At 40.7% G+C, this 14,873-nt stretch overlaps 1 protein-coding gene across 1 annotated transcript; it reads left to right on the top strand.

Annotated features, from left to right (window-relative positions):
- Window positions 1–353: 353 nt before the first annotated feature.
- Window positions 354–11,605, top strand: KDM3A (lysine (K)-specific demethylase 3A). Its single transcript, XM_009573972.1, has 14 exons — window positions 354–517; window positions 747–842; window positions 1,175–1,302; window positions 3,025–3,211; window positions 3,687–3,856; window positions 4,675–4,914; window positions 5,334–5,505; window positions 6,464–6,554; window positions 7,137–7,267; window positions 8,096–8,215; window positions 8,292–8,431; window positions 9,934–10,110; window positions 10,193–10,327; window positions 10,863–11,605. The coding sequence occupies exons 1-14, from the start codon at window positions 406–408 to the stop codon at window positions 10,941–10,943; spliced, it is 1,980 nt and encodes a 659-aa protein (XP_009572267.1). The 5' UTR covers window positions 354–405; the 3' UTR covers window positions 10,944–11,605.
- The last annotated feature ends 3,268 nt before the right edge of the window (window positions 11,606–14,873 follow it).

Below are 14,873 nucleotides of genomic sequence, written 5' to 3'. Positions count from 1 at the left end.
GTGACAAGCTAGACGTTAAGCTTAGCTTGCTAGTAGTAACTTAATTTTTTTTCTAGGGTAGCTGTGGAATTTCCACTTAGGAGAATGTCAGCAGTGTGCATGTTAACGTGGGCAAATACACATCAGGAGTAAGAGACATAGTTGGTGCTGCACAGGAGAAAGCAAAATGGTCTTGATTGCTTAGACTCTATTCTGGACCTACTTTTTTGAATCTGTAACAGCAAAGGTTTTGTTTTGGAGTTCCAATACAAAAACAAGTCTGAGTCTTATATCACTGAAGTGGTTTAATGTAGCTATATTTAACATGCAAATTTTTTTTTTTTTGTTTAAACTAATGCTTTGACTAATCTGTCAATTACCACAGGACAGGTAGCCTGGAAGCGTGCAGTTCGTGGAGTTCGAGAAATGTGTGATGTCTGTGACACCACAATCTTCAACCTTCATTGGGTCTGCTCTAAGTGCGGCTTTGGCGTGTGTGTGGATTGTTACAGGATGAAGAAAAAAAGCTTACATGAAGGTGAGAATGTATATTGCTACTTTAAACAAGCAAGGTGAGGGGAAAGAAAACCTGTATTTTGAACTTGGAAGTCAATAACAACCTTAAGCAGCAAGACAATAAGCTTTCCCAACAAAAAGAACATGTTGTAGACTTGTGGTTTGGTATATCAATAATAGTAAAATATGTAGCTTTCCAGAGGAGGATGTAAGATGCACTAATAAAACAATTTAATGTTTTTGTTTTACAGATGATGACTCGGATACTTTCTCCTGGTTTAAATGTGTGAAGGGGCAGGTACATGAACCAGAGAATCTAATGCCTACACAAATAATTCCTGGAAAAGGTATTTTAAATATTTGATTGGGATAAAAAAATGCTGTAGGCTTTTGCTGTCTTTTGTATGTTGTTGATATTGTACTGAGTGAAGGGGTTTTTTTAAGTAATAAAGTTAGTAAAAGCTTAGTATTTATTGTCCAAAGACTGGAATAGCCTGTCTACGTAGTACTACTTTATTATCTTTGACCTTTACAAAGAAGTAGCAAAACTTCTTGTTTAATGATGAACTGTGTTTGTCTACTATTGTTTATCTGCATAGCATACACAATTTCTTAAGAAGTGTTATTGAATGTTGGATGTTCTAATTATGTGAGCTCACTAATGACTCTTTTCCTTCAGCTCTCTATGATGTTGGTGATATTGTTCACTCTGTACGAACAAAATGGGGAATAAAGGCAAATTGTCCTTGTGCAAATAAGCAGTTCAAGGCATTATCAAAGCCAACTCTAAAGGAGGATTCAAAACAGGTATTGCTTCTGTCTCACACTATGTCTGTGTAGTATAGGTTTGCCTCAGTCTACTACCCATATTTGAAGGCAATGGTAATTGACTTTGTAGGTATGCCCACTACTGATAACCCCACCATGTAGGTTTTTGTTCAAAATTTGTATTCAGTATTCATCTTCCTGAATCAGTTCTTTTTTAAGTTTTGGGAAAAATATCATTGTGTCCCTTTGACATGCTGATGCCTCAGTAAGTGACCTATCCTTGAAAAATGCTCAGTGAGGATATTTTAGGGCAAAAATAGGATTAGATTGAGAGAACCCTTAACAGTCTTAAGAACAGACTAGTGGGAATGGTTGTGAAGTGTAGGCTATCCCTTGGGTCCTAGAGATGTAATACATGCATCATCTAAAAGAGTAAGTAGGGTGGAAGAGCACTGGAATTCATAAAGAACTAAACATGAATAAAATTGTGAGGGCTAGAGCAGTATGGAGAAGCACTGATTTCTCTGCGAATCCTGGTAGGAAGTTTGCTGCTCATTATATTACAAACAAACAAACAAAGCCCCACCATATGTTTATTTGTAAATCGATGTAGTATTTTTTTGCTTTTGAAAATAGAGCACAAATTAATGGCTTCGTTTTGCAGCATCTTGCAAGAAACCAGTTGAATTAAGTAATTTTAATTTTGTTTTATGCTTATTTGTAAACTTATTTTGAGAATAAATGTGTTATCTTAAGTGTAAGAAGCAGGCTGAACTTGATTTTGGTATTGATAATCAATAGCATAGACAAAAAATATTGTCAAGTGTTAAAAGCGAGGAAGATGGTTACGTGATTCAAAAGTTAGCCTACGACTGACCTAGCTTCAGTCTTCTGTTTCTCAAGATTTCCTCTGTGACCCTGGACAAACAGCTGCATTGAAATTTATCTATACGTCTCTTTCTGTAAAATTAGGTAAATATTACTTCATTTTATGTCACTGCACTGGTTGTGTGAGGATAAGCTTATTAAAGTTTGAGGCATTTTATATTGTGTTTGGAATCCTTACCAAGCATCAGTCGTCATTAAGAGATGAAATAAAGAACCTAACAATAGGTAGATGGAGGTGCAGAATAATTTTTCTGTTGGAAAGTCTTTGAGCATAGAGGAAAAATTTAGCCAGTCATGCAGGAATCCTAGGCTAAAGCAGTAGTTCTAGTTAGCCTGTTATCTAGAATCTCCAAACACGTAGATAAATCAACTGCATAGGAGATATACTGTGCTTGGGTTGTGCTGGCCAGGCCGATGCTGCATTCATATGCAGCTATATTTTAGACCTGGCACGTGGGTGGACTTTTGCCACCTTCTTAAGACAAAAATTTAGGAGCCCTATGTATTTGTTTTAATCTGCTGAACTAGACCTCCAGCTTAGCCCTGGTCTGAAACATCACTAGAATTATGAGAGAGCAGTTATTAAAATTGCATTTGGTTCCCAAAGCAGTCCCAGAAAATGCATCTGGGAAACTCGGCTTTCTGTGCTTGTCTTGAGGGGTGGTGGACTCTATTGTCTGCTCTTAAATTCCTGCTGGATCTTCATCTCTGGCCCATACTGAGATGCAATGCTGACCTCTTGTGGAGGTCAGATTTTTTTTGAAGGGCCAAACCATTTTTGGGTAAAAGAATGAAATTGGACTTGGAAGGGCTTGCTTCCCCTTCTTGAGTAGAGCGTTTGTGTCTAATCGAGTTCTCACTTTGTTTTTTCAGAACTTGGTACCTGGAGAGAGGTCCAGCCTTCAACATAATAGTTTTGTCCTGAGCCCACAAGTCACTACACACGATCCTCCTCTAAAATCAGCAGCTGGAAGTAAACAAACTGCTTCAGTAAATACTTCTCCTTCATTAAGTTGGCTATCAAACCTAACAAGTGGAAACGTGAATAAAGAAAACAAAGGTATGTGCAGAACCAGTGAAGAGTAAACCCTTTGTAGCTGTTTGTCAGAAGAATATAGATCAAACCCAGCAATATCTTGCATTGACAATGATATAATCTGCCTGCTGGGATGGGCGTTCAGTGCCTGTACTGCAAAACTGGTCCATGGCAATGACTTGGAGTAAAACCTGGCAGGGTTAGCATATTCTTTTTTGAAAACTGGATTAATGTCCCATTGATGCAAGTATTCTTGAAAATTCAGTTTGAGAATGTATTTAGTTTAGAATGTGTGATTTTAAAAATTTTGGAGTATTGAAGAAAGTTAAGTGAAAGGAGTATTTCATCTGCATGTATTGAGAGCAGAGAGAGAGATGTACATACATACATGTATGCATATAGGAGTATCCAAAGCATATAAATCCAAAGCATATACTTCTCGTGGTTCAGAGGATTAATCCTTGCTTCATTTTCAGATGTGTTCTTTTCTTCATTTCAGAGAAACTCCTCATACCTATTTCAAAGAATGAAAATAAACCTCTTCAGACACTCCCTAGTTTAGCGAAGCCTGCTGCAGCCCTGCAGACATTCAACAGTGCAATATTAACACCTGTGAGCAACAATAACACAGGTTTCTTGCGGAATCTGTTGAACTCTTCTGGAGGAAAGGTACATGAAAAATTTTGTTTTACAGGTTTGATTTGATACCAGGCTTAGACTACTGTTCTAAACCTGTGAACAACTACCACAGATGTTTCTCACAGTAGGTAAAATTCTGTCTTCATTTGGGAAAAACGTGTCTATCTTGCAGTGCTCCAGTTAGTGCTTTCTACAGTAGTAGTTTAGTGGTACTATCGGCAAGTCTTGCTTGGTGAGGGGTTGGGAACCAAGTGATAAAGCAGATGAATTTACTTAGGCTAGTGTCTGGCAGGTGCATTAATTTGCATGTCCATTAGACTCAAAAAAGAAGCATCAGGGAACTTACAGACGGAGGGGAACACATTCTGTGGTGGGTGACTATCTTTCTCATACCTCGTTTGCAGACTGGTTCACTTCAGATGTTCCTGGGCTTTGTTTGCTCTTACAGATATGACTTCAAAATGGTGGGGTAAAATGTTGGCCTTGAGAATTCCTTGATGAAACTGCATTTCTGTTCTTTGATTTAAAGAAAGTCCTGTTCCGTGCTGCATTTCATGGTTTTCTGCAGTGTTGCCGAAATGTAAATCGGAGCAGAACTACTTATGCCAGAATGCTGTAGACAAAGTGTTAGAAATGGCATTTAATGATGGTGAGTTTCTAGACAGCAAAGTTCTGCAGATTTTTGTTTCTCTGCACGATTGTGAGCTCAAGTGAAAAATTTTGAAATTGGCAAATATCTTCTTTGAAGTCTGCAGGACGAGGCAACTGAGAAGTGCACCAACTTCTTTTTTTGTTCTTCTTTCTCTCTCTCTTTTTTTTTTTTTTTTTTTTTTTTTTTTAAAATTCAGACAGACAGTGGACTCAAGAGTACACCCAAAATCCTTGATGACATTTTTGCTTCCCTGGTTCAAAATAGAACCATTACAGAATCCTTGCCTAAGAAACCTCAAGGATTGACTATAAAGCCTACGATAATGGGCTTTGATACGCCTCACTACTGGTTATGTGATAACCGCTTGCTATGTCTTCAAGATCCCAATAATGAAAGTAATTGGAATGTCTTCAGGGAGTGCTGGAAGCAGGGACAGGTATTTAAGTTTTTCTGCTTTTTTCCATTTTCAGTTCACGTGCTTTGCCCCTTAATTGAAGTGCAGATACAAACTACTGCAATGATAAGCAACGCTAAACCTTCATAAAATATACTACATGAACACTGTTAGATCCTTGGATAAAAGGATGTATATTTTACTATTTGAAATCAGTTTCTAAACACACTGCTGAATGTATGCCTCTGTATACAAAGCTGCCTCATAGCTTGAATTAAAGAATGATCAAATGCACGGCATAATTCTGGTAAGGCAGGCTGAGCATGTATTTTGGAAAATACAGTGTTCCCAAAGTGCCTGTGTTCAAATGTTCAGTACATTTTATGCATTACCCTATTCTGTTTGGAATTAGAATTTTTAGTGCTTAATAATTCTTCAGAATATGTTATTCTTCTTCATAGCCTGTAATGGTGTCAGGAGTGCATCACAAATTAAATGCAGACCTCTGGAGACCGGAGTCCTTTAGGAAGGAATTTGGCCAACAGGAAGTAGATCTGGTTAACTGCAGGACCAATGAAATCATCACTGGAGCTACTGTAGGGGATTTCTGGGATGGATTTGAAGATATTTCAAGTAAGTAATGTGAGTTTTTGTTTCAATAGGTAAAATATTCAGCAGCAATAATTTTGCCCTAACACAAATTTGTCATCCTTAAGCAGCGTAAAAGATGTTCCAGGCCTTTTCTTCATTCTGGACAGTGCGTCTGCACTGTATTCTCACCATGTATGCTTGCGGGATGGTGGACTGGATAGAAACTGTCAGTCCCGTGGAGGACTCTCCTTCAGGAGTATGTTTGGCTGCCTTTAGTCTTTTGGGGAAGCATTCTGAGAAAGTTTGGGATCTTCCTAGCAAGTAGGTTCACCTGTCAGGTTTCTTCCCTGCAGTTGAGTGAAACATCAAAGAGCATGTGTAGGGTTGGTGCTCACAAGGTAATTGGGTTCTGCTGTTTTAACTTGCAGGTGCCTTTTGTTCTTAAGGAACTAAAGTTATTTTGTATAAAAATGGGTTTAGGGGAGGTGAGCATATGAGGTTTGGCATTGTTTTCACTTCTAGGTGAAAACAAACTTTTTCCAGGAGAATCAATACTTGCCATGGCATCTGGAGTTCTACTTCATCTGTTTGTGTGATGTAAACTTATGGAATTTGGTACTTGGGGCAAGACGAGTGCGAGCTGGAAGGCTTACTTACACCTTTCTTTTCTGTTACTTGATCTTTGAAAAGATTTGGCTTTATCATCAGCTGCCCTAGCCTCAAACACAAAACAGTTGCCTGAGCTAAATTGTAGGAAGTGCTTGGGCAGGGGAGCTGGTAAAGGCTACTTGTCTAGTCTGAAATCTCCTGTCGTAACATGTTTCTCACGGCAGTGATACCCGACTGTGGTGTCAGGTGAACTTGTATGTCTTTGGTTCTACATAAATAGTTGTGGAATGAACATGATTTTAAACTAAGATAAGGATTTCTTTGTCTTGATTCTCTGGATTCTGAGTTGTACAACTATTAAAATCTAAGACTTGTTAATATTTGACAATAGGTCGCCTGAGAACAGAAGAAGGAGAGCCAATGGTGTTGAAGCTTAAAGACTGGCCTCCAGGAGAAGATTTCAGAGATATGATGCCTTCTCGGTATGAATTTACAAAGAAACTGTTCATCGTTTGCATGGTACACTCCCAAAATAATGGAATAAAGGAACACTGTTACATTTTGACACCTGCTTCAGCTTTGAGAAGCAGTTGGTCACATGTGAACCATTTTGTTTCTCAGAGATGCCTGACGTAGCTGAAAATGCTAAACAAGTTTTATAATAAATTTTTATGTAGTTCATTGTATTTATTGCCAAGTAAAGTGAGTACCTGAAATTGCTAATGATTGGTTAATCTCTGGAAGCTTCCTAAAAGCCTTAGTCATTTTGAAATCTAAGTTCAGTTGAAGCTTTTTTTTTGCCAAACGTTTTTAAATATTCTGACTTACTCTATTTGATATTAGTTGAGGTGATTATACAAGGAAATAGCATTATTCCAGAGCAGTTAAATTTGTTTATCTGCTATATTTGTGTGTCTTGCTTATTTTGTTCCTTTTTATGGTCTCCAGTAAACCCCCTGTGGGAAGGAGTACAGTTTCTTAACTGGAGAAAGCTTTTGTTGCAGTCTATTTTAGTCTGCTTTTTAAATCAGTTCCTAACATTAAATTGTGCTGTATTACTTTAGGTTTGATGATTTGATGAAAAATATTCCATTGCCAGAATACACTAGGAGAGGCGGCAAGCTCAACCTTGCCTCTCGACTTCCCAACTATTTTGTACGACCAGATTTGGGCCCTAAGATGTACAATGCGTATGGTAAGGAATTCTTCGCTCTAAAGGTCACGTTGACCACACATTCAAATCAAAATTTACTGTAAATTAAATGAATCCTTGCTGTTGTAGACAAGTTGATTAATCACATTGATCTGAAAATGTAATTTTGGCTCACTTATAGGTATTAGTGATGTCCACAGCATTATATGATTTTATTAAATGTTTTTGAAGAGGTGGTTTCAAGCCAGTAATATTTATTCCCAGTCTTCCAATCAACTTGCTCCGCATGTGTATACACAGCCTCTCTTTCCTACAGCTGGCTACATGTATTTGTTGGTTTGCTATTTCTGGCTGTCTCAATTTTGTTACTTCTCCTTTTTGGGCTGTATCGTTTAGTTTTTAATCTCTTCTTGAGCAGTTCTTTCCATGGCTAGTTCATCTGCTGTTACTCAAAAGGCATTTAAAAACTAAGCATGATCATGGCCAGTAAAGAGATCATGGCTAATAAATACTGTAGCAGCTGCCTTTTAGAGTGAAAAAGAGACTTCTGTTTTTGAGAATGCTTTATTCTACACTGCTATGGAAACCCTCTTCTAGCAGGAGTTAAATGTGACTTTTATATATCATACAGGCTAGGTATAGATATGGATCCATGTGTCAGCCTCATGTGTCAGCCTGTAAACTGTAAATCAGTTTACAGGGAAGACACACACAAGATGGGGCAAGGTCCTAGATATAAAGTATATTGCTGTACTGGAATCATTTGCTGATAAAAGTTAAAGCTCTCTGGTCTTTTCAGATAGTGCTGCTGAGAGTGGCATAAGGTTTCTTTTTGTCTTACTAATGTACCTGCTTTTTTCTTTTTTTCAGGCTTAATAACACCAGAGGATAGAAAATACGGCACAACAAACCTCCACTTAGATGTGTCCGATGCAGCTAATGTTATGGTTTATGTGGGTATCCCCAAAGGCCAGGCTGATCAAGAAGAAGGTAAAATCTTTCTTGTTCTGGGGGGGGTATTTCTGTGGTTGGAGGGAAGGTAACTGCTCATGTTTACTCTCAACAGAAGTGCTAAAAACCATACAAGATGGTGATTCTGATGAATTGACAATTAAGCGTTTTACTGAAAGTCGAGAAAAACCTGGAGCTCTGTGGCACATTTATGCTGCTAAAGATACAGAGAAGATCCGGGAATTCCTTAAAAAGGTAAGCAGTTATATCTTAAAAACTCATCTTCTGTCTCTGTAGGCTTGCAAATATGTATTCTTGGAGTTTTCTCCTCCTTTCTATCCCAGTTGCTCTGGAAACAAATGTACTTGCGTTGTACCCAAGACAAAACTTCATGTGTGCTGTGAATCTTGTAGGATCTGAGGAGGGTAGCGAGTTGAGGCTTGAGGTTGTCCTGTATATAGATACACCGCTTTTGCCCGTGCTTCTTAGAGCTCAAGTAATGAAGAAAAAACCAGCCTGTTTAGATTTAAGCAAAACCACAGTTTAATCTTAAACTAGATCCTTCTTAAAAGCACGCTCGTGAGATGTTCTTGGAAAATGTTAGAGCATTTCAAAATGTGGTGCATAAAGTTCTTCCTTGTTCTCTCCCTTTTCCTACCTTTTTTTTTTCCCAACCTTTATGAGGTTTGAATTAAGGGAAAAGCATGAGGTATTTTGGGTGATGTTTTCGTGGTAGTTGAAGGTTTAGTAGAGATGTGATACTACATCCAAAAGGACTTGTTTCAGTATTTAAATTCACCACAAATGGTCCAGAGTTCTTGGTGGTTTTAATTCTGGAACTTCTTTGGTGCGCTAAAAGTGGAAAGAGCTAATATGTTCATCTTTAAAAGGATAAATGGGATGATCTGAACAACTGTTGGCCTTGGCAGCCTGACTACTGTCTTGGGCGGAAGCTTAAAGAAGCAACAGCAGATTTGTGTAGTATTAACAAAGAACAAATCTTATACTTGATAAAACATACTGAATTTGATAAGCATTGGCATGTTGACATCTGTGTATCACACCTCTTCTTGGTCCCTTGTAGCATACTTGCCTGCAGGTGTGAGGCTTTCAGCAGCTTGTGTTGGAGTAGAACCAAGCTGTTTATCTCCTCTCAGATGAGTTTTTGAGCTACAGTCCTGGATGTAAATGATTGCCACAGCCAATTGGATTTATACTGGAACTTTTTGCAGAAATTCTCTACCCATAGCCCTCACATTTCTCTTCTAAAGTGCTTGTTGTGCCTCCCTGCCTCCTGTCTCTTGAAAATCCAGTTAACATCCTCTGTTTTGGTCAGTGAGCATGCTGACTAGTGCTGGCCTCAGGGCAGACACCCGCTGAATTCTACACTCAGTAGTTTCCTCCAGTTACAGGCTGTAGCAGTGTAAGAGTATTGATCCCGTATATGAGAGTGGTTCCCACTGTGAACACACGTGAGTCACTTAACCCTTCTGTTTCTTCTTACTGTAAATTGGGTTTACTTGCATTTCCTATACCCACGTTTGCGATGCGTCGGTGAAGCAAGAGGGACTGAGAAATGATGAAGCCTTGGCAAACTAAGGACTGAATAAGAATCCAAACCTTTCATTGTGTAACTCTCATACCTGAACACATGGTGCAAGTTACTCTGTCTGGCATGTGTGCCTATGGAATACCACAGATACATCTTGATTGTCCAGTGAGACTGGTATAATACCTGTCGTCTTGTGACTTTCCAGGTTGCGGAAGAACAAGGTCAAGAAAACCCTGTAGATCACGATCCCATTCATGATCAGAGCTGGTACTTGGACCGATCGCTAAGAAAACGCCTTCATCAAGAGTATGGAGTTCAAGGCTGGGCTATTGTACAGTTTCTAGGAGATGTAGTTTTCATTCCAGCAGGAGCTCCACACCAGGCAAGGGCCAGGGACACTGTTACAGCCTGACCACTTGGGCAGACTTCTGAGCACATGGCTAACGCTTGTTTGTTCTTTCTAGGTTCATAATTTGTACAGTTGTATTAAAGTTGCAGAAGACTTTGTATCCCCAGAGCATGTCAAACATTGCTTCTGGCTCACTCAGGAATTTAGATATCTGTCACATACGCATACGAACCATGAAGATAAATTGCAGGTAACTTAACCAATGCTCAAGATGAACCCTGCCCCTCTTAACCCTTTCAAAAAAACCCACCAAAAACCAAACACCCCTCACCAAACCCGTAAGGGATGTGCCCACACAACCCAAGTTGCCTTGATGTTCAGGTCAGCTTTAACGCATTGGATCTTGAAGAGGAATTTCCATAGGTTTTTGCATTGTTACGGTTTTTCAGTCGTTTTGAGCAAGGCTTCTGAAGCCTCTCCTGAGATTCTTTTGAAATGTTTCTTTCTTCCATTTCTTTTGTTTTCCCTCTAGCTGAGCTTGTAATACTCTCCTCAGGCTACAGGGTTTCAGTTTATATCCTGTTACAATTTGAACCTTATTTTCATGAGTTAGTGATCTAAGCGAAGCTCGTGCAGATGAGCCCGTTTAAACTGAAAGGAGAGCCGCACGGGGTGTGGGGAAGCGGGGAAGTTGTGCAAGTGTTTTCTGTATGTCAGAGGCTTCCGACCTGACCCTAACCGTGCTGTTCACTTGTAAAACTAAACGCCTTTTCTTTTCCTCGTAGGTGAAGAATGTCATATACCACGCTGTTAAAGATGCAGTTGGGATACTGAGAGCTAATGAATCCAGCCTTAGCAGACCGTGAAGTAGAAAGCCTTAACCACACACTATGAAACAGAAGCGTTGGCAGCTGTTTTAACTACTCAGTCAGGACCTCTGTGGACTTTGAGATTATATGAATGTTACCTCATCTTCCTTTCAGCAGTACCAGAGGATCATGGTACTATATTCTGTGTATTCTTCCAATGTTTACAAACCTGATATGTATATGTAGTAATATGTATGGACTGTGGCATACTGTGAATGCTCAGTTGCAATAGAACTTTATATGGAGTTGCTCTCCAAACTGTACAAAATACCTCCTATAGAACTGTCGGAAACTGTTCCAAATTACTCATTTGAAAAATATTATTCAAGACATTGTAAAGCTCCAATTTTTAAAACTTATTTTGGGGTGGGAGGAAGTACGGAGTCACCCAATTTAATAATCAATTTACATAAAAGTAAGAATGCAGTTCTGGAATTTCACATTAACATAGAACTAGCATTTAAAAGTAGCTTTAAGCTATTGTATAGTAACATAGAGATGGGGGTTAACCATCTTTAGGTAAATGTATTTAAATTTCTAAATGTTAAAAGAAACTTTTAATCAAATGTCTTCTGTTTGAAACTGCTCTTTACTTTGAACTGATGTTTGATTCTCTGGTTTTTAACACTGAATGGTCTACATAAAACTCTTCTATTTCAGATATTGTTCCTTGCCTGGCTTCTTCAGTTGACTCTTTAAAATGTAATTAATTTGATGCAGTGTGTTGAAATGCAAAAGAAAATTGCGTATCATGTACTGTTCATACTGTTTTTAAAGTACCTGAAGGCTTAGGGTATTGAATTTAGTGACGGATCTGTTTATAGCTTTTTTTGGTTAACCGAAATGTGGCTTAGCTTGACTACTGCTTCCTGGCCAATACCAGTACTGTGGTCGGTATCAAATGAGTTTTGCAGTGTCAGTCTTAAATGGCACACATGTTGCTCCAAAATTTACGTAGAGGAAGATTGAAACATCATCAAACTTAAAACAGGCAGAGGGGTCAAGAGCGGAGAAGCGCATCTCTCATCTAACAAGGGATAAGACTGGAGCTGAGACTGCAGTGACTTGCAGGGAGTAGGAGTCTCTTAAGTTAGAATAAAGTGGGATTGTAAAAGGTTTGTTTATTGTGACTAGGTAAATCTGCTTCCTTCCTCTCAAAATTGAGACTAAAGCAGGCATCCAGAACAACTAAAACAAAACTATAAATTAAGTTGATGTGTGGTTATCGCCTGGCCCAGTCTGTGTATGTGCCTTCCCAAAGGCGGCCTGCTCCAGGGGAGGTCCTGGTGTACGTCAGATGTTGAGGTGACTGTTCACAGCTTGCTTTGCCTGTGCCGAGATCCATAATGGTGGGTGAGGCAGGGAGGCAGCTGTGAGGAAGTGCAAGCGCTGCGGCGTTCTCCTTGTGCGGGGACGTGTTCTGGTTCACTTGGCTTATGCTGCTAGCTTAGATTCTGCTCAGCAACAGGTCTGCGCTGTGTTCAGTGAGAACTTCCCTCCATCTCCACCTGCTGTGGCCTCAGACAGTAAATAGGCTGGCTTGTTTCTAGTTGCTTCAGCTGGCTTTAGTTCTAAAGAGCAGCAATAAACCTGTGATTTGGCATTTTGTGCTTGAACTAGTTAAGTATCCTTAAAGGCAATGCTTTGGCTGAATGTTCTTTCTTGCAGTATCAAGTTTGAAGTAAATGAAGCAGTCTAGCTGCTTTTCTTGGAGCCAGCTGGAATATTTCTGGGGAGCTGGTGTGCGGGTGCCTCACCTCCCAGTGAGTGACGTGAGTCATGCTGGTCTTGTACACACTTTTGCACGCACATATGTATGAAAAGACCCATTGTTGAAGTTGGATTTTGAACTTTCTTACCAATATGCTGCTGTTCAACCTGGTTTTATTGCAGATTATTTTTTAATCTTACCAGCTCTTCAGCTGCTTTTTCTTTCTGATCTGTCCTCTCTGGATTTTTAAGACCGCAAGAAACAACTTGTCCCATTTGCTTGTTGCCATTACGTTTGGGGTGGAGATGGAACCCTCGAATCTCTCAGTTTTCCACAGGAGCGCACAGCCCTGAAGCCTTAGGGTTACTCTGCCTGCTGTGGATGTGCCTGTACTTGCCACCCACTGGCACGACAGCAAGCAGCGCTCGGCCCTCCTTGCTTTTTATGGCTGAAACTGGAAGCTGCTGGACACCATCCAGGTGTCGGTGTGCCTTGTCTGTTGTTCTGCCCATGCTGTTGGAATGCAATTATTTATAGACTTAAGTTTTCTTCTGGTGAGTCTTCCTTAAAATTAGAAACTTTTTCCTTTGCCTGTGAGCTCCTGTGGCATTGACACATTCAGGCGAGACACACGTGGATATTTGCTTTGCAAACTGCCTTTTTTGAGTTATGACATCAGCTTTGCCTGAAGTTTTTCCTTGACAGGAGACAGGCCTCTCCTTTGACCCTAGAAATGTGCCATGGCTTTTCACCACTTGTGGTGGGATAGTGAAGTGATAGTACCTGGAACAATTAAGAAAACGTTAGGATACCTGAAGCGAACCTCTCTTAGTGCAGTTCCTCAGTGACTAACAAAATACCAGCTGAAGAGCTCTGGCTAGTGACTGTGTGTCTGAAACTACTGTCTTCTGCTACAGGTTTGCAAATCAAATGAATGGAGTGGGTAACAAATGCTGCTGTTCAGCAGCTGTGATGGGCCACAGCTGTTCTCAGTAGTCTGGTGGGTGCCAGGTTTAGTTTTTATTAATCTTGAAAGACTGAAAAATTTAATTACTTGGATTGGTTCTGGGGTCAGTTCTGGTCCCAGACCTGACCAGCTGCTGTCTAGAGGAGCATGGCACTGCCCTTGGCGCAGCCCGGGGCGGCAGAGGCCTGGCCGCTGCCTTGGGGTCTAGTGAAGTTATGCCAGTGCCATCATGAGTCAGGGCATGCCTTTCACCTCTGCTGACTGATTTCTTATCACTTTCACACTGTCTGTTTTATGCTTGGCTCTTGGAGCTGTCTCTTCCCCAGCTGGGGTCCTTGTTCCCCACGTGTGCAGGGGGCTGGGTAGAGAAGACATTGCTCTTGCCTTGTGTTCACTGAAAGGGACCAGGAGAGCACCTGTGCTGAAGATGGGCTTCCCCTTCCTTCTGCCTGCCTTCCCCTGAAGGGGGGAGGTTAACCCTGCCCCAAGCCCTCCTCTCCATTCAGCCCCAAGGGCTTCAGCTGCCTCCCCTGCCCTCTGAGGGGACTGGTCTGATGAAGAGGAAAGCAAAACCACTCATGGAGTGCATGTTCCCTTCCGCCTGCTGCCAATCTGTCTCCTGGGGCTGCTCTCACTCAGTTCCTGTGAGGCACGGAGCTGGCGGGGCTGACATTTGCTGTTTAGGAGTGAGAAATAAAAAAGAAAAAAGCTCCTGTAGGTGGCCAGGATCAAAAGGGAAAGGCTTGAGCAGGTCTGGAAACCTCCTCTGGTCACCTGCCCTTCGCAGAGCTGCGGATGGAGCTCTCTCCAGGCAGCACCAGGCAGGCTGCGGCGTTACCACGCCTGAACAGCAGCTCTTGCCGGTGGCAGAACTGTCCCTGCAGGAAAGCCCTGCAGCAGGACTGGCAGCCTGAGCCTGCCTTTGCTAAATAAGGCTCTCCCGTGAACATACACCACCTGGACAGTGCTGGAAGAGAGCAGCTATTTAACAGCTGCTCTGACTGAAAGCTGTTCTTTATCTATGCTGTGAAGGCCTTAAATGTGCTAAAGAAAAAAAAAAGGTGCTATAAAACCAAGAGGGAGCTGTTAGAGGTGGGTATTGTTTGTGAAAAGAGTTTGAAGTGATGCAAACTAAACTGATGCATAGAAGCAACTGTTAAAAGCAGCTTTAATAAAACTTGTAGTGATTTGGAAAAACAAAGATCTTGCCACTGAAGGTTTTTGGTAGCAGATTAAGCCAAAGTGCCTT

Source organism: Fulmarus glacialis, unplaced genomic scaffold (genome assembly GCF_000690835.1).
Source record: "Fulmarus glacialis isolate BGI_N327 unplaced genomic scaffold, ASM69083v1 scaffold31023, whole genome shotgun sequence".
NCBI lineage: Eukaryota > Metazoa > Chordata > Aves > Procellariiformes > Procellariidae > Fulmarus > Fulmarus glacialis.
This window is presented reverse-complemented; position numbering and strand designations above follow the sequence as displayed.

Excerpts from the sequence above, each read along its gene's own strand:
- KDM3A (XM_009573972.1), top strand. The coding sequence starts at position 406 with ATGTGTGATGTCTGTGACACCACAATCTTCAACCTTCATTGGGTCTGC. Across the intron at positions 518-746 it reads GAAAAAAAGCTTACATGAAG|ATGATGACTCGGATACTTTC; the intron begins GTGAGAATGTAT and ends TTTGTTTTACAG. Across the intron at positions 843-1,174 it reads ACAAATAATTCCTGGAAAAG|CTCTCTATGATGTTGGTGAT; the intron begins GTATTTTAAATA and ends CTTTTCCTTCAG.